Below are 20,049 nucleotides of genomic sequence, written 5' to 3'. Positions count from 1 at the left end.
TTCTCTACTCTCTTGAAGAAATCTCCATGTGCTTCCCTCACATATCAATACTAATTGCTCTCTGACAAATCAATACTTGCTTACATAAAACAAAACCACTTATATGATCAGAAGTTGCAAATGCAATGCAGCTTAATCACAAGGCAACAGCCAACATAAAATAAGGAATGTTCCATTAAAAGTTTTTAAAAGGTGAGGGGTGGGGGCCTGACTATATTCTTCAGAAAAGGTCAAGGTCACAAAAGACAAATCCTGCGCCAGTGTTCCAAGTTAAAGGTGAAAGACATATGGCCACGAACCCATAATATCAGACCCTGTACAAGATTCTGTACTTCAGGGGAAGAAAAACGCTATCGGACAGTATTTAACGAATAGATAAACCTGGAATGTGGACAATGGACTAGACTGAAGTATTTTATCAACGTACATTCCTGAAGTTAGTCATCGCATTGTGGCTGTGTAAGAAAATATCCCTACTCCTGGGAAACATACCGAAGTATTTAGCAGTAAAAGGACACGTGATAGACAACTAATGGAAAAAATACAGGTTGGGAGGAGAGCAAAAATGGGAGAGAAAGAATAACTCCAAAAGTAAGCCAAAGAAAATAAAAAGATACTAATAGGTGAAATCTGGGTAAATTCCTTTGTCTCTTTATTTCTGCAACATTTTATAAGTTGGATGTTATTTCAAACAGTAACACTTTTTTTAAAGTTGCAAACTGGAAGCCAGTGTCCACACGGTGCCTACAGTTCTCAAGTTTGACCTACACTGTATCCTTAGTGTTTTTGAGTTTGCTGAATGAGTCTGACATTAGCAAAGCTTATGTAACAATTCAGATTTCCAGTATTTCTTAGAAAAAAAAAAATCCAAAGAAATCGGCAACTCTAGAGCTGTATTCCCTTACGATAACAGCCTGACATGAGTGGCGGCTGGTGCTTTCAGAGGAAGGCAGGAAAGCTCTTGCTCACCTCACTCCCAACCTTCCTCACTTACGTCATTGACCTAGCCCCCCTGGGCGCTGGAGGCTAGCTCCTGCCATTCGTGGTCATCCTGCACTAGACTGGACAGAACCTCACTGTTTCTTGGAGCAGCTGGGAAAAATGGTGCTCTATGCATTTCTTTACAAATTTCAACTTCTCAAAACAGAACCAAATGGATGTGAGCTGGAGTAAGGAGTTAGGATTTTATTCTAAGTACAATGGGGAATCACCACAGTGTCCTCACCTGGGAGTGAGTTGGTGTGACCTGGTTTCTGTGGTGTGGGATGATTCCTTACTCTGAGCTATACTTATTTAGGAAGCCTTGGACTGAAATGCTTTCAAGCAATCTTTACTACAGGCTAGAAAACTCTTGTGGAGAGTAAGAAATAGAATGAAATGGAAGGAAACCATAATACAGAATTTCAAAAAATCAGACTAAAAAATCGTCTGGGTCTAAAAAAAGGTAATCAATCATGAGAGCGCATGACTGATATGTATTTAAAAATTCAAAGTCATGCTCACTTTTTACCCTGATAGGCATTCATGGAAATTTTCCATTAGTCCTATATTGACAGGCTAACATAACCAAGTAATAGCTCATCAACACCAAATAACTACAAAAGTCATTTCTGATCGGCAATCACTCTGGACAAAAATAACTCCTACCATTAGAATTATCACTAACTCTTAAAATGAACTATTTAAAGAAAAGTTTGCAAAGCCTCTAAATTCTTCCTGTTTCTGATTTTCCCTAATGACTCCGATTTCACCATTCAGCAGTGTAGAAAACATGTGGAGACATGGACTACCTGTATATTATCTTGTACTTTCCATCCCGTCCTTTGTCGGATAAGGCGACCTCATAGCTGTAGGGGAAAGAAAGACCGCTATGGGGCCCACATGAAAGTCCAACAGGGGGCGCCCAGGACAGCACAACCGCTCTCGCCTGAATGTTAGAAACCTGAGGAAAAACAAACACAGAGGAAATTATTCAGACACTACATCTTGCAGTAACATTTTTGTGATGATGAGCAGTGGCCTGAGACAGGCTCGGGAGTTAACGTAAGGTAAACAATTTTAATGACAAGGCAAAAACCATCACACGGATGGTCTAGATCCTGATGTCCACAATAGCTCCTGGAATATCTCTCCTAACGCAATTCACATTTGATCCTCCAGAAAGTAAAATCATCAGTCTTGTGTGGGAATTTTTTTTAAAGGTAAAAAGCTGAATGTGAGACTTTCATGATCTCCGTGATGAACATCTCATTACCTGGAAGGAGCCCTGTCCGCAGGTACTTTCTGGAGGCCTCCCAGCTGCCAAAGCCAGTACCTTTCAAACCAGGCTTCTTGGAGGCCTCAGCTCCCAGAAGAACTTAGCGATGGGGGGAGTGGGACCCAGCCCTGGGCTGAAATGGGTGCCTAGGTGGTGGTTCACCTCCTCCCAGCTAGTGGTGGTGGTGTGTATGTGTGTGTGTGCAGCTTCTGTGTAAGACCTCATTTGAACAGAGGACTCTGGCACCCTCAAACATGCCAGCTTTTTTCCCTTACTTAGGACCCCACTGAGGCAGGTTCCACCCCACGTGCCTGCCGTTCTCAGCAGGATGGGGCTCCAGCCACCCGGAGCTGTAAGCTGTTCAGTAAGAGACCCTGTTGTGGGCTTCCTGCCTTTCCATCCCAGGTGCTCACTCTAACTAGTGCTTCCTGGGGCACTCCAATCTTTTTTTGAGAGTCTGTCGTTCGTTCCATTTTTCGCAGAGATCCCTCCGTACCATTTCTGCTCCGTACAGACACAGCTTCATGATATATTTAACCAATTCTTTAGTCTAACTCCTACGCGTCATTCATGACATCAGCCGAGCCTTCTTATTCCCAAGTAACCTTCCCTGAAGTAGTTCACCTATCACCACCCCTCTGTTCTACAGCAACTTGTTAATATTCTTATTATCATAAATCACATTATGGCATTTGTCTCCCTTTCCCACTGGACTGTGGGACTCCATAAGGACAGGACTCAAGTCCTAGTCAACTGTGAGTAGTCGTGGCTTAGTAAATGTTTGCTAGCTGAAAAACAAAACCAAAGGGGCTATGATACTCTGATTTTTTTTAATACAGGTGACACAGTGGATGGTAGACCAGCATTACACACCTCTTTAAAAAATCGGAGACATGGTTACAGAATCAAACTCCATCCTTGTTGCTATGGCTCCAGACAAGCATCTCCTCTTGCCATCTGCCCTTCCTGCCCTATACCACCCCTTCAAGGATGCCATTCCCTTCCACCTATAACTTAGCTCTTGACTTTCCTACTTTCTAACCTAGGACTGCTGCCTCAAAAACTACCAACCGAGTGAAGAGAAGACTGACATGTGGGAAATGTTCTCACATCAGATACACAGCACAGAGAGACCCACAGCAGCCTGAGACCAAGTCAGGAAAGGTTTCTGTCTACCCCTGCCTGGAACCCCGCTCAGGATCAACCACTGTTTTCTCTGTGCCCTGGCCACGTTTTGCTGGTACCTGTGCCCAGCAGTCATTTCCTCACATAGCCCTTCCTTGGTAACTCGTGTGTTGGTTCTCCTGACTAGACAGAGTTTAAGGCAGTATTTCTACAACATACACACCAGTGTGTCTGCTGAATTCTTGGACACATCATTAATGGGTCATCTTGAGGTACTGGGTGCTATATTTGATTTTTAACTTGGAGATATTTTGCTACGAAGAGTTTAGTTTACAATTACAAAAGAGGGCTCATTATGTACTGAAAATCGCTGCTGTGCACAATTCCAAGAACAGAGTGGAGTAACACTGATTCGATGAACACTGATTCGAAGTAACATCAAGTTTCAAAGTAGCTTGGCGAATGCTAGTGCGTTAGATACTGAACAAGTATCCATAAGCTCACAACCCTCTAAATTATTTTCCATCAGCTATTAAGAACTTATACTTAGCTCAATTATTAATGCAAGAGTGACGTACAGCCCTTGAAACACTGACTAAAACAACGCTCCCCCTTTCTCCAGATTCCCTGAGCAAGACTGAAGCAGGCAAAGGGTCCTCTGAACGCAGATCTCCGTTCACGTGCGCTCCTCTGACGGGCCAGGCTTTCAGAGGTGCTGAGAACGGTCCAGCATTTTCAAAGAACAGCCAACTGTGGCTTCTGGGAATTCTTTCCTAGAGCTAAGCGGCCTGCCACCTAGCTGACTAGCACTGTCGCAGAAGCAGGAGAACATTCCCTCCTGTGCTCCTGCTGCCTCCCTCATGCAGACTCCCAGGCCTCAGGCTTCCTTTCTTTAGGCGCTGGAATCCGGACAGAAAGAGAGCTTTGTCTCTGGCACAACTTGGAACTCACTTCCATTTCAAGGAGGATGCCAGGAGAAGACACGGTGCCTTTCAAGAGAATGTCGCATAAAGGGGAATCCTCTGCACCAGATGCCTACTCCAGGTGTCCAGGGAGGTGGTGACCCTAATGAGAGATTCAGGCTCTAAGAACTCTGGCTGGCTCAGGGCTTCTTCAGGAAAGCTAATCTGACTATCACAAGGATCGTCATGGCTGACATCCAAAAAAAAAGTGTAGAAGCCATGAAACTGACTTCCTGATGTTTAATTTTTCTACTGCAAACTGAAGTCGATCTCCTTCACGATGATGATAAAAGTGGTAATTTCTAGTTACAGGATCAGTGGACAAGACCCAAGCTGACACTTGCTTTGGCACCAGAGATGTAAATGGGTTTGTTGTGGAGGTTACCAGTGCAAGCCTGCTGAGGAATTAAACTGCTTTGAAGGATCTAGAAGGATTCATAAAACCATCATTTACTTCTAAGTAATTACATAATGATTAAAAATCATTGTTCTCTGTGTTAATTAAATGTAGACTCCAACTCGAAGTAGTTGCTAGGTAAAAGCATACATATGTGCATACACACTGGGAAGTAAGATGCCTGATCTGGTAGGTGTTTGATATATGGTCTTTAGCTCTCCTTCTCCTTGTCCCCCTTTCTCTCCTGTTCATTCAGTATTTTAAAACTTTTCTGTAAAATTTTACTATCTTAATTCTTAAATTATATCATATGCAAATGATGCTCATTATTTGGATCAAAAATACCATTTATTTTCATAAAGTTACTAAATTATTCATCCCATGTTAAAAAAATATTTTCTATGTAAGTCAGTAGCTTCTAAATTTGGTCAGGACTTTGGAGTTAACTATGTGGGAGGCCTGCAGATCCAATTAGGGAGTACGTTAAGGAAATATTACCATGGAAATATTGGCTTCACTTCAAAAGTATCATCATGAAAATAATAACACAATGGAAAATTTAAAAGGCAAAGGTCAGAGATCATTATTCAAAAAAAAAAGATACTCAAATCTAGGGTTTCACAATCTGTTTCTATCATTCCTTAAGTACTAACAACCTTGAATCTTTTCAGATATACTGATTATTTTTTCGAGGAATGGCTTCTTGGAGGGACAGTTGTTTCTCTTAGGTCAGTTTACTCACTTCTGAAACCGACAAATCAATTGTTTCCACAAGCTAAACATGAGTGAATGGGAACAATGCAGCTTACATTTATTTGCACCCTGAAAATAAACAGTCCAGCAGTATGTGGGGGACAACATCCAGCACTGTTATCAGAGCAGATTAAACCGCGCTGGCTTTGGAGGTGACACGTACTGACCGGGGTTTCTTCCGAAGTCACTTAGAATAACAGCAACCTTGTTTCTGAGATCCACAGATGCCTTGCAGATCCCAAGGCACCGAATTCTTACAAGTCTCAGGACAAATACCTCGTCAATCTGTACCCTGTTTTTACTCAATGGCTAAGTTGTTTGGGCCTCTATAGTATCCCGGTTTCTGGAGAGCCAATGACTCGCTTAATTCAGGGGGCTCGAGGCTCTAGAAAGATGGCTGGAATCAACAAATCCTAAAAACCTTTAATACACCTAAAACAAATCATTTGCAGAATCTCAAAGAAAAATATATGCCTCTCATTGGGAGGCGTTATGGGACGTGGCTGAAATGAAAAACAAATTTAAAAAGAGCCCAACTGCTGCTGCTCTGGGTCTTTCTCTGGGAAGTGGCCAGGCACCCCTTTCCCATTTCAGAGTGGAGCAGGGAATTTCACTTTCACATAATGACACGCTCTACACGACACAGAGGTGTTCCATCCCAAGTCCTGTACACACCACATATGATTTACTTCTCATAGCCCTGGTGCTATTTATTGTCCTACCTTTCAAAGGTGAGGAAACCGAGGCTTGGTGGGGGGGTGCTCATGTCACTTACCCAAGATCACAGAGACAGTTCATGGCCCAGAGTGCCAGACTGCAAAGCAGAGGTCCCTCCTCCTCATGCTGCTGCCCCGAGCTCTGGCACTAAGCTGTCCCACATTCCACCACTGCTGGCTGAGCCCTGTCTGATGGCGGCCAGCCTTCAGGCATTTGTCTCCCTGGCTGGAAGCTAGCGGCAGCCCCCACAGTCGGCCCCACATTTAGTCAGCAAATATTTGTTAAGGGTTCACAATGTGCCAAGGACCGCGCTAGGTATCAGAGGCACAAAGATAAATAAGAGACACAATCATGAATAAGAACTCCAGATAGAGACAGGGGAGGTGAGACTAGGAGGGAGAGGAGGGGAGGGAGAAAAAAAATGTGTAAAACAACTAACTGAGCTGGGAAGGATGAGGGGGCAATCACCAAGCAGACAAGGTCTATGTGGGGACCAGGGGAAAAAGAACGACCCCCAAAGTACGCCCACATCCTAATCCCTGGAGCGTATGAATATATTGCCCTGCGAGGTGAAAGGGACTCTGCAGATGTGATTAACTGAAGGACCATGTGAGACAGAGACAATCCTGGGGTGTCTGGGTGGGGTTGATGTAATAGCAAGGGTCCTTATAAGTGAATGGAGGAGGAAGGAAAATCAGAGAAGGAGGTAGGAGGATGGATGGGGCCACAAGCCGAGGAATCCAGGTGAACTCCAGAAGCAGCTGGAAAAGGTGAGGAAACAGACTCCCTCCAGAGCCTCCAGGAAAAAATGCAGGCCTGCCAACACCTTGACTTTAGCCAAATGAGACCCACTTTGGACTTTCTGGCCACTCAGATGACAATCCTATCAATGTTACAGCTCGTGCCCTATCCATTTACCTCAAAGCTGCTCTATGATCCATAAAGAGTAAGTGCTCAATAAATGCTGAATCAAGGGAAGGACTAAAGCATTTCCATAGTGCTCTTATCTGGCCAGAGCCACATGATCCGAACAAACACAGACTCTGTTGCTTGTGCAGTCAGGAAACGACTAGGAGTAACTCAAGACAAGACACGTGTATGTGTACACGTGAGCAAGGCAGGACTGTGGAGTTTTGTGACTGTGCTGAGTCACTCAACTAACTGGCGGCTCTGCCTTTGCGCTCCGATTCTGACGCCTGCCTCCCTCATGGAGTTTTCTTCATTCTGCTGTACCACAAGTATAAGCTTCTCCCACGATTCTGTCCCCCAGACTTTTCCAATCTCTTTCCATGCTCCACCCCCATCCCCCCAAGCTGTCACCCAGTGCTCTGCTTGAACCCTAACTCCATGCAATGGGATCTCCTCATCAAGGTCTCATTCCCCTCTCTCCACAGCCCTGACCCACCAGGCACCTACGACTGACCGCCGGCCGGCTTCACCTCCCAGGGTGTCCTGCTAGTGAAACAAACTCCACACGTCTAAAAGTGGCACTGAAGATACACAAAGGACACAGACAGGAGCCCATTCTAGAGGACTCACAAATGACCAGGGAAGAAGCGGCAGCAAGTAAATGGCGTACGATGTATTATGTACATACAGGCAGGGCACAGAGAGGCTGGGGGAGTAACAGTGGTTCTAAATACTGTGTGGAGAATCCCAGTTGACAGGCAGGGACAGGAATCCAGGGAGACTCTCAGAGGAAGCCACTCTTCACAGGAGGCATCAAAGCCTGAGAGCTCAGCAGTCTGTGACACCAAGTATCCGATAGACTGTAACACCTTACTGAGGTCTCTCCATGGCTCTCCGTTCTCTCCTTGCAATGCCGGGGAACACCATCTGAATTCTGCCTCCTAGAGCCTCTACTGACACCACAGTAATGGATTCCTGAGGCTTGCCTTCCTGGGTTCAATCTCTTCTCAATCCAGTGCCTCTGTCAATGGTTTCATCAGCTTGAATAGCCCCGACTGCGTAACTTCTCTGCTCAGAAACTTGCAATGTCCACCTGCTCCTTACCAGAGTCAGGACAGACTCCACAACCCAACATTGACACCCCACTCCTCGGTAAGTTCCCTACTGTCCCCGTCCTCCAACATATCTCATGCTTTTAGGGTTAGTCAAAGTCAACTGTGTACCCTGAGGCATGTGTGAATTCTTCTGTTAAAAAGCCTCAGTATCTGAAACACACCAAGGATCAAGGTTTTCCATTTGGGCCGGAAAACATCCAAAACACTGGCTCTCTCACCTCAGATGAAAGGCTGAGTCAACAGTTTGCATTTTTTGCTTGAATTTCAAAGCATTTGGCAAAATCAAACTTAAAACCTCACAATATCATCATTCCTACCAATTTTTCTTCTTGCCATTACACTCAATATTTTGGACTTAGTTTTTCTCAACTAACATTTAAATACCTTTTTGAAAGTTACCTGGAAAAATACTTGGAATCACTGAGGTTTTAAAAAATGATTATTACTACATTTACACAGGCTAAAGGAAATCATCAAAAGAAAACTGTTCTGTGGACCTGTGGTGGGGAGGGTGTGAGGGGGACGGTATGTATCCTTGAAGTAGGAAAGAATACCTAATTGCATCCAGAATACCTAAACAGAGAAGACATTTTGGTGTTTTATGACTGAATAGAAAGACTGCTGTTCTGTATTTTCATGCTCCATTAATAACAACACTGTTTCATAGTTTATAAATAATCAGCAATAGGAAGGGGCCCTTTTGTTTACCTACTATGTGGTGAAAGAAAAGCACACTTGAAATGCTTAAGAATGTGTCATTTATGCTGAGAAATCCAGAAGACATACCTGTGGTTTCTCTATTCCTGAAAGAATGTCTTGCACCCTCTTTACTTCCAACTCATACTCTGCATGGAAAAAGAAAAAAGAAGAATGGTTAATACCAGTAGAAGGTAATGAGGTTGTCCAGTTCCTTCTCCAAGGGCTTTAACTAGTGCTACCATGGAGTCAGCTGCCTGTGACCATGAACTTTTGGTACCACACACAGGATAATGACGAATCGGGAATGGCAATGATGCCCGGGTGGGGATCTCACTGAGGCTGTGCCAACCTGCCACTGTACCGGTTTACATATTCACAAAGCTGATGAGATTAACAGTGAGTTCCATTTAATAATGTCCCTGGCAACAGAAAATAAAAGGTCCTAAGAAGAAGGGAGAGACTGGATCACTAGAAGCTGAGGCCATATGAAAAGATGAGGTTGAAGAGACAGTGGCCAATTCATCCAGGGCTGTGAGTTCAGATTTTTTAGTTCAATTTTTATTCTAAGTTCAATGGGCAGCCACTGACATGTTTAAGGAGAGGGACTGACATGGTCTTTTTTTTTTTTCCCCAAGTCTGAGAAGACCTGTTTGGTTTTGCATGAATAATGGACATATAGAAAGTATGCATGGAACTTCCTGGAGAGATCAGTCAGCACATTGCTGTGCTGTCTGGGTGGAGGACAGAGGTCGCCTGGGCTGGGGGTGGTATGAAAGACAGGGAGAATAGAACTGGTTTTAGAGGTATAGGTGTTGGAGGACTGGGTGTGATAATCAAGGGTGAAGGAATGAAAAGAATCAAGGATATGTCCCAGTTTTGGGCCTGATCAACTGGATGGATGGTGATGTCTTTAAATAAGATGGGGAAGTGGGAAGGTTTTGCAGGAGGGCAAGAACTGTTTTAGAAAGAGAAGGGGAAACGTGCTTGAAGCAGAGAGGATGGGGAGGGAAGAATGTGTATTAAAAAAAGTTAATAAGAGACTTTAAACTTAAGACTATGTGTTGTAGAGGAACCAACCTCCCGACTTTCACAACCTACTTCATGTAATCTAATTTTGAACTTACCGATCTATTTAACTGTTAAACCTAGTTTATGAGGTAAATGCTAGAGTTACAGGATTGCTGAGCATACGTCCTCACCCTCAAATAGTTCAAGTCTAATGGGGGGGAAATGAAAGCAAGAGGCAATTCCATGTGATAGGTGCTTTGATATAAATAACCCAAAACAGAGCATTCTAGAAAGCTACCTGAGAACCAAAACCTCGCTGCCCCTGTGGACAAGCAGGCATTTGGAGGTGAGGAGGGAAGTGGAACTGGGGGTGAGAGGTTAGGAGGCTCAGCTCTTCCCCAGGGTTATTCATACTCATTGCTCAAGTCTAATCTCAAAGTCACTCTACAAGAATCCTGCCTCAACCCTACCCCCTGCCCAGCCTCCAGTCATTCTCACATGCCATTTATTTCCTCTCTCTTGATTACCAAAATCTGGAAATCCTCTTGTCTGTGTGTTCCCTTGTTTATTACTTGTCTTTCCTGCTAAATACACATTTTAGGAAGACAGCAATGCTACAAGACTCAAAATAATTTTTTTTTCCCCCGTGAAGAATCAGATAGTGAGTATTTTTGTTGTGTAACAAGCGAAACCAAGTCTGAGTAAAGAAGCTGGCACCACCCTAAACTTTAAAAGGATCAGTTCCTTTCTTTCCTGTTGCATTCTACTTAGGAGAATGTGTTTACCTCTACTTTGGTGAGAAAAAGAAACCGGCTGGCGGCAATACAGGTGTTTAAATTACAACTGAGGAACTTCACCTTCAGAAGACCAAATGACAAGCTCGTTTATAATCACGTAGTCCCAGTTCCGTTAAGATGTAGATAACAGTTTATAAGTCAAACACAGACATAACCCTCACACTTTCTGGAAAGCCTCTTGTAATTAAGGAAACTATAAGTAATGTGTATCTGAGAAGTTAACTGTCAGTAAAAATAAAAAATATAAAATAAAAATAAGCACAGTTGCAATAAATGAACTGGTTCCCTTGTTAAAGACGAAACTTTCTGAATCTCTGGTTACTCCAGAGTTTGCAGGACCCTATGGTTTCAAACGCTCTCATCACTAGCTACACTGCTTCCTTCTGCAGTCACTGGCACAACCGCACAACGACAAGAAGCCCAAAGCCAGACCCTATCCTTGAGGTAATGAAGGTTTAGATTAGAACGGAGATAATCACCTACTCAACAAAGACGAGGAGAAGAACTGAAGAACTCAGCAAAAGAAGAATCCTCAGGACTGTGTACTAGATATAGGGCATGAAAGAAAGGAGTGAAAAGGGACACTTTGTCCCACAAAAATGGAAGCCCCCTCACCCTCGCCAGCTTTCAAACACAGATAACAGGAGAAAATGGTCAGGCTTTTGACAGAAAAAGGAAAAATGGAAAAGGAGGTTGGATTGGGGGTGGGGGGGTGTCTGTTTAAGACAGGAAAGAATGGGTTTCAGGTTAAGCGCCAGAAATACAAGTGAAAGGTCCAGAATGGGATAAAAGCAACTTCCAAAGGGAGGTCAGGACTGTTCCAGTCTGTCCGTGATCACGGTGAGGAAAGCTGACCTTTCCTGAGCACCCAGGTACGTGCTGGCTGCTCAGGGCACCATCCGCTGGCTCATGTGCACACCACTGTGAGCAAGATGGACAGTCTCCACTCCGCCTCACAGCAGTGGGCAGGGCCCAAGTCTATTCTGTGCATCACGGTTTTCACCTCTGAGGCTGAACACTACACATGCAGGTGTCATTGGTGACTGAGAAATGAGGAGGAGGAATGAGGGAGGCAACAGATGCCAGGCCAGCAGACACATCTCCCTAGGGCCACAGACCAGTGTGTGGCCCAAAAGCAAGCAGAACCTTTGACCGCACGGGCGACAAATGAGTAAGGCTCTGGGGGTGGCGAAGGCGAGCACGTGGAGAGAGAAGAGCCGAGGCCTGAGGGGGGTGGGTATACGCATGGAAGCAAGAAGGTGGCGGCAGAACACCCCCACCCCCAGGTCCCATCAGAGAGCCTGGGTTGTTGGGCTTGTTTCTTTTCTTTTCTTTTCTTTTTTTCCATCTCTAAGAAAGCTGTCAAATAAATAGAGCAAAGGCCTTTGGATCTGAGGGAAGGTATGTGAGAAAAGAAGAAAAAGCAGGTCATGAATGGAGCCAAATAAACAAAGGATTCTGAGAAGATCAAAACTAAAAAGGGCAGGGCGAGGGAAGGAAAGGTAGTAAAGGGACATTCACTGGCCTATTATATCAGGAGAAACGGCAGTTTCAAAGCCAGACCGGATTCCTTTTCTATCTTTCTATCTTTTTCTTTCTTTCTTTCTTTCTTTCTTTCTTTCTTTCAAGATTCTAAATGCTGAATACAGAGAAAGAAGAGAAAAATGCATTCATACCACATTTACTGAACACTTTTCCATTTGTGCTGCCCCAGACTAGGAGAAAAGAGTAAATGCCAGGCATACAATGTGCACACACAAGAGTGAAAATAAAACTCATTCAACCGAGCTAAAGTGACAGTTACTTACACATGTAAAGTAAACTCACGTGTGAAAGCTAGCAGTCCTTTATGGGATGCCAAAATTCACAACTCTCCCACCTGAATAACCCAGTTCTCTCAGACCCTGGCCTGCTTCTCACAAAGCTAAATTGAACTGTGCCTCGGAGCAGTCTACAAATTATCACCCTTTCCATTCAACAGCTTTGGAGCTCAGCTATCCAGGAGATTCCAGAGTTTGGATGAAGCTTTCGCTTGCTCGCCTGCTTTCTTTACCCCTGTGGTTCTCCCTTCGCCTCGAGCTCATGCACACACATGCTGTATCGTGCATGAGGACAGATAAATAGTAGTGAATGCTCTCACAAAAATTTCCAAACGAAACCAGAAAGAACAGTTCTGGTGACCTGCCTTCAGTAAATCTTTTATATCAAGTTAAAGAGAAAACTAGGTCTCGTTTGTTTCTGTCTTTACTTCCTTAAAGAATCTGGTGCGTGACAACTGAAGAGCAGAATGTCCTAGAAGGGGTGGGGTGGGGTGGGGGGAGCCAGGTTCTGGCACAAGGTTGTAGGACAAGGTTCTTTTCATCATCAGGCCTGCGTTCTTCCCTCTGGTTTGTAGCAAGTCAACTAATACAGAGGCAGATCTTAGAGGTCAACTTTGTATTTCTTTCTCCTTGCACTGAAGCTGCCAGGAGCTAAGCCAACAGATCAAAATCATTTTCTACCTGCTTTGATTTTCGTTGCCACCATGGCTGACGTGGATGGACAGGACAACCCACCTTTCACATCACTACCTTCCTAATATTTGAAAGCCTTTTCCTTGCAGTGAAGACTGCCAATCAGTAAAGAAGGATTACTAGGTACTCGTAGACAGGGCTTCATAGAGAGAATAGGTGTTTTGTTTCACAGATACAGACACTTTTGGGGACAGGTAATTTCTTTAAAAGGAGTCAAGAGGGAAGCCTCTCATTTAAACATATCCCAATGAGCTGAGAACCACTCAATTTGCAAATGCCAAATAAAGGGGAAGGGGGCTTCTGCACAGTAACTTACATGTTTCTTCTCCCAAAAAACAAATCTTCTCCCAAGAAAATAAAGCATTTTTTAGCAAAGGGAAACTTAAAATAAAAATATACAAGCAAGCAAATATGCTTTTTTTTTTAAGAAAAACAAAACAAAACAACAACCCACACACATAGATGGAATATGTGTCATGTGAAATTTAAACTTTCCACAAATAATGGTTTTCATGTTTGCTCCACAAAGAACTGTAAGTTCAGACTGTTTGAATAACTGTAAGGCCTAAACTAATTAAAATATCCCCTTTTATAAACACAATCTACTTCTTTGGTTTGCTTCACATTTTTTCCATCTTAGAAAAGAAATGCAGCTAGACACTTAGCTGCGAGCTATAGAATGTATTTATGGTTGTAACAACCCCTTCATTCCAACAGAATGACATCAGCATTATTTCTCTGTAAACCTTCTGTCTAGTTCTCATCCGCACGCCTCATTTGCAGATATGCCCGACATAACATGATATGCTTTCTCAGATCTGCCAAGAGCTGACTTCGCTACTATCTTTAATACATATTATATATTAAACTAGGGGCGTGGAAAATATGCAACTTCTCGTCATGCCCATTTTGGGGATAAGAGGCTTAAAAACCACTAAATACTCAATGTAAGTACTAAATGAATGGAAATAAACACTTTGGAATGAAAAAAAAAATATGACTCAATAGTAAGGAAGAGTTAAATATGCAATCACTGCCTACCAATGCTAAAATGAATGAATGGGGATGAGGTAAGATGGTTAAAGAATGCTTGCTGAATTGCTTTTCTAATCAAAAAGAAAAAAAAATCCTCTATCTTCATTTAAAAAATATTACCTATGCTGAGAAAAAAGAATCAATAAATGCATACAAAAGCAGTATTAATTACTTAAGGACCTCCATTTAGTGATTATAATCCAGAGTTAATGGCATTAAAATCAAATATTAAAAATGTACAAAATCACAAGGAATAAATTTACATAATCTAGGACAATGCAGTTAATGCCAAGGACAAATATTCCAGAAATACCTTCAGTTATCAATCATCCTGATGCTTAAAATGCAAAAGCAAACATCTCTCTAGCCATTTAGCTGGTTAAGTGGTTGGTTACTCTATTGGAAATTCTGGAAGATAGCTAAGGGAATACCAGACGCTCAACACTAAAGAGAAAGCAGCAGGCAGGTGAACATATGTCGTAGGAAGTTGCCTTCCAGTCGAGGAAAATATTTTCAAGGGAATTTGGGCTCCCAACAGATTCTGGAGCCCTAAGAGGAAGAGCAGAGGAGAGATGAATTCCTTTTGCTGGTGGAGTGCCCCGCTGGAAAGGAGGGATGGCCAGAGGATGTAAATGGGATAAGGGTAAGGGGGAGGCAGATCTCCTCCCAGCCTTTGTCAATATTTCTGGAACTGAGTAGAAAGAGTGATTTTCTTTCCTGGCCCAAGATTTGAGCAAAATCCTACCAGGAATATGCACATTCATCTACTCATAGGCAAAAGTGGGTCTCTGGGCAAAAGTTATCTAACACTGTAAGTAGTAAGGAGGACAACCCAGAAGTGCTAGGTCCGGGACTTGAAAGAAAAGAGAAACACCAGATATAATCCCTTTGTTGACTTCCAGGTCAACTCATAGCTTCTCTCTTAACCACCTTCTTGGAATGCTAACTAAACTGGGTTGGTTCTGCCTGAAATATTAGGATGGTCTCTGTTCATCTCTGTCAAATTTCTGGAGAAAAATTCTTGAGTTCACAAAAATCACACCTGTACATGGAACTAGACAAACACAGCTAGTATTTTTTAAGAACGTCAAACTAAACAGCAATGATAACCCCACAAAAAAATGGATGGGGTATTACATATTAGATATGCTTGCCTGTCAAGCATGACTAGACACCAGTCCTGTCCTTTCCCTCCCTCTGTGTGTTTGAGACATTTCACTGGCTAGCTGAGTCCTAACCTGTGCCAGATATAGCTCTTTTATTTTGGGGGAAGGCTCAACTCCATGATTATCCAGCAAGAGCTGGTACCCTCCCTGGGTGTGTAACAGGAAGGCAATCGCTTAAACACAGGATAGAACGACTTACAAACGTAATTAAAGTTTATATACTACTTTCTGCGTTGGCATCTGTAAACGTTTCCACAAAATGTTTTTTCATTAAGAATTGGCATGCCACATTGAAAACTTCTCAAGTGGCTTTATTCAAAACTTTTGCCAAGACTATGTCAACTAACAGGCAGAATCCAGAGAGAACAATGTTGTAACACATTAAATTCGAAAGAGAATTTTAATATTTATAACACCTATATGAACACTTTCTACACCTACATTTTCTTAATTGACGTCCCATATGACTAACCTACACATCTGAGGGTGAGGCTGGATATTCAGTCAACGGCCAAAGAACCCAGTGAAGCTCATCAGCTGACACGGGGATCAAACTCAGAGCTAACTCTGTGTGCTAGAGCTCCAAATCATTCCCCAGAGTTTTAACACATGGAAAAGTCCTTACTACCCATGGTACAACTGACCTCACCCAGAAAATCGGCAAAGGATATAAGTGGGTACATACAAGTGGGTACATACTCAGATGCATATTAGCCGCAAGGCAGGTAATGTCAATGAGTAAAAGAAGGTGGACGTATTATGCAAATGGGAAGGGTAAAGACTGTGGAAAACTGAAAAAGCCTTCACCCTACTTAACAGGGGGAGCTGCTGTGTATCACAATCAATTATTGCCAGGCAGGATCATTGGTCTAAGGCTGACCGACACTGCCATTTTACCAGAGAATCTAGAAATGGAAAAATTTTCAGGAAATTGCCTGATTTGTACAAATATACATTGTCAAACACCTTTTAATCTATTGAAAAGTGAAGGAGTTAGTACTATGAATACCCATACACCTTTCACCTAGACAGATCAATTGCTAACATTTTGCTATACTCGCATTCACATTTTGTCTACACACACACACACACACACACACACACACACGTTGTTTTTAAGAACCACTTGGAAGGAATTTGTTGATCTTATGACAAGATCTTGAGTTTACCCCAAAAGCTTCAGCGTGTCTTTCCCAAGAACAAGGACCCTCTCGCACACAACCATAACATCACAACCAAAAAATTTAACACCAACAGAATAAAATCTGATATACATCCCATATTCATATTACCCCAATCATTCCAATGATATTAGTATCTTTAATGTTTTTCCCCCTAATCCAGGATCCAATAGAGAAAGACATGTTGGATTCATCTACCCGGTTTTGTTCATCTCCTTTAACCTAGAACAGAAGTCCCCCATATTTTTTTGTCTTCCTAAAGTTGTTATTTTTGAAGAGTCTAGACCAGGTTTCTTCGAGCATGTAGCACTATTTTAAATGTGTAACTATTTCCTCATAATTAGATTCAAATTAAAAACTTTTGGCAAGAATTCTCTAGATATAATTCATCCAATACATGAGGAAGCACACAGTACACCAGTTGGAAGCTTTTGGTGAAGCTCTGCACTGTGATGACCTGGTTACAGTGTTGGGTAACCTGTTCCTCCACAGTGAAAGCACATTCTCCTCCTTTCACTTGAGGGTTAAACAATGATGATCTTTGCCAGAAGGTATTATATTAATAGTTGCAAGATGGCGATAACGCTTTCTATCATTCTTTCTATGTGTATTAGTTCTTCCTTCACTTTAAGTATATATGAATTCATGGATTCTTTTTATTAAAAACATTGTAATACTCCAGTGCAATCCTTCTTTTTGATGCTAAAACTATACCAAATGTAGCCAGTGGGAGGCCCTTCAAACTGTTTCTATGTCCCTTTGTCCACCTCCTTAAGACTTCTGTTTTGAACACCTATTAAATATTCTGGCTAGGGATACCTGGGTGGCTCAGTCAGTTAAGCAACTGCCTTGGGCTCAGGTCATGATCCCAGAGCTCTGGGATTGAGCCCCGCATGTGGCTCCCTGCTCAGTGGGAAGCCTGCTTCTCCCTCTCCCACTCCCCCCTGTTTGCGTTCCTGCTCTCGCTGTCTTTCTCACTGTCAAAGAAATGAATAAAATCTTCAAAAAAAAATATTCTGGCTAAAGGTCGCTTGGCCAATAGCACAGAGATGTGTAGACTGCTGGTGAGAGATTTTAGTAGCATAAAGTAGAATTTATCAAAATTCATCCAAATTTTTCAGATTTGTCAAAAGCGACTATTAGCCAAGGATTTTCTAATTTAAAAGCAACCAGAAAGAAAAACAACATGTAAATACATTTCTGGTTTCTAAGTCTTTTAGCAATTAAAGTTAAAACAAAGCAACCCAATAACCCAAGAGCCATTCATCTTAAATGGCATTTTAAGACAACGCAAACTTGAAACAATCATTAGGTAAAAGAAGAAATCAAACGGAAAATAATAAATTATCTCAAAACCAATGAAAATGAAACACAAGACAAAAGTCATGGGATGCAGCAAAAGCAGTTATGAGAGGAAAGTTTACAGCAATAAACACATATATTAAGAAGTCAGAATGGCCTTAAATAAACAACTTTCAAATCAGGAAACTAGAAAAGGAACAAAGCCCCAAGTCAGGAGAAGGAAATATTTAGGATCAGAGTAGAAGTCAATGAAACAGAAATCAGAAAAAAGAAAGAATCAATGGATCCCAGAGCTGGTTCTCCAAAAATGATAAAATTGACAAACCTTCAACTAGACTAAGAAAAGATGACTCAAAACTAGAAATTGAAGATAAATTACAAATGACAGCACAGAAATACAAGGAATCATAAGTGATTACTATGAACAATTACCAACAATTTATGTAACCAAGAAGGAATGGATACATTTCTAGAAATAAGCAACCGACCAAGACTGAATTGGGAAGAAACAAAATCTGAACAGACCAATCACAAGAGATTAAATCAGTATCAAAAAACTCCCAACTTAGAAAACTCCAGGACCAGATGACTTCACTGGAGAATTCTATCCAACATTTAAAGAAAATACCAATCCTCCTAAAACTTTTCCAAAATATTGAAGAGGAGGGAACACTTCCAAACTTAATTCTGCAAAGTCAGCATTACTTTAATACTAAAACCAGATAAAGATACTACAAGAAAACTGCAGGCCAGTATCTCCAATGAATACAGATGCAAAAATTCTCAACAAGATATTAGCAAACCAAATTCAAGAACACATTAATCTTGAGATGAAAGGATGGTTGAACATACACGAATCCACAAACATACTACATCATATCAATAAAATGAAAGATAAAAATTATACCATCTCAATAGCTACAGTTAAAAGCATTTGACAAAACACAACATCTTTTTGTGATAAAAATTCTTAACAGATTGGGTATAGAAGGAACATACCTCAACCTAATAAAAGCCATATATACATAACAAACATTATACACAGTGGAGACAAACTAAATGGTTTCTACTCAGTCACAAACAAAGCAAGGATTCCGATTCTCATGACTCCCATACAATATAGTGCTGCATGTTCAAGCTAGAGCAATTAGGCAAGACAAAGAAATAAAAAGCATGCAAACTGAAATGGGAGGAGTAAAACTGTCATTACAAAATCCTGTATAATCAGTCAAAAATTTCTAGAATTAACCAATAATTTCAGCAAAATGGGAGGATACAAAATCAAAATATAGAAATCAACTGCATTTCTTTACACTAATGAGGAAGCATCTGAAAAAGAAATAAAACATTCTAATCACAATAGCATCAAAACCAAAATACTTTGGAATAAATCTGACCAAACAAGTAAAAGATGTGTACAATGCAAACTATAAATTTTGCTGAAAGAAATCAAAGGCACAAACAAAAGAAATCTCATGTTCATGAGTCAGAAGAATTAATATTGTTAAAATGGCCATACTATCCAAAGCTATCTACAGATCAACATAATCCCCATCAAAATACAAAAGGCATTCTCCACAGAAAGAAACAATCCTAAAATTTGTGTGGAACCACAAAAGATCTCCAGTAGGTAAAGCAATCCTGAGAAAAAAGAACAAAGCTGGAGGTATTACACTTTCAAATTTCAAACTATACCACAAAGACACAATAATAAAATCAGAATGGTACCATCACAAAAAAAGGTACAATGATCAATGGAACAGATTACAGAGCCCAGAATTAAGCTCTGGCATATACGGCCAACTAATATGTAACAAGGGAGAAAAGAATACCCAAAAGAGAAAGGACAATCTTTTCAACAAATGATGCTGGGAAAACTGGAGAAACACGTGTAGAATAACAAAATTGGACCCCTATCTCTCACCACTCAAAAATTAACTCAAAATGGGAGTAGAATCTGGAAAGAAAGAAAAAAAAAAAGAATAAGCAAAAAGGAGAATCAGATCTATAAATACAGAGAACAAACTGATAGTTGCCAGAGGGGTGGGGGGGGGGGTCAGGCAAAATGGAACACCGAGTCAATGATATTCTAACAGAGATGTATAAGGACAGA

The 20,049-nt window shown here is 41.6% G+C and overlaps 1 protein-coding gene across 1 annotated transcript in view; it reads right to left on the bottom strand.

Annotated features, from left to right (window-relative positions):
• Positions 1–20,049, bottom strand: part of FNDC3B (fibronectin type III domain containing 3B) — a 190,287-nt gene that overhangs the window by 87,067 nt on the left and 83,171 nt on the right. Inside the window, exons 6-7 of the mRNA XM_032842390.1 lie at positions 9,022–9,080; positions 1,791–1,942 (exon numbers count right to left, since the gene is read on the bottom strand). Coding sequence (XP_032698281.1) covers positions 1,791–1,942; positions 9,022–9,080 — 211 coding nt within the window. The remainder of the gene's footprint in view (positions 1–1,790; positions 1,943–9,021; positions 9,081–20,049) is intronic.

The sequence above is a fragment of the Lontra canadensis genome, unplaced genomic scaffold (assembly GCF_010015895.1).
Source record: "Lontra canadensis isolate GAN:19392208 unplaced genomic scaffold, GSC_riverotter_1.0 scaffold129, whole genome shotgun sequence".
Classification (NCBI taxonomy): Eukaryota; Metazoa; Chordata; class Mammalia; order Carnivora; family Mustelidae; genus Lontra; species Lontra canadensis.
The sequence above is the reverse complement of the archived record's forward strand: the minus strand, read 5'-3'. Positions and strand labels throughout refer to the sequence as shown.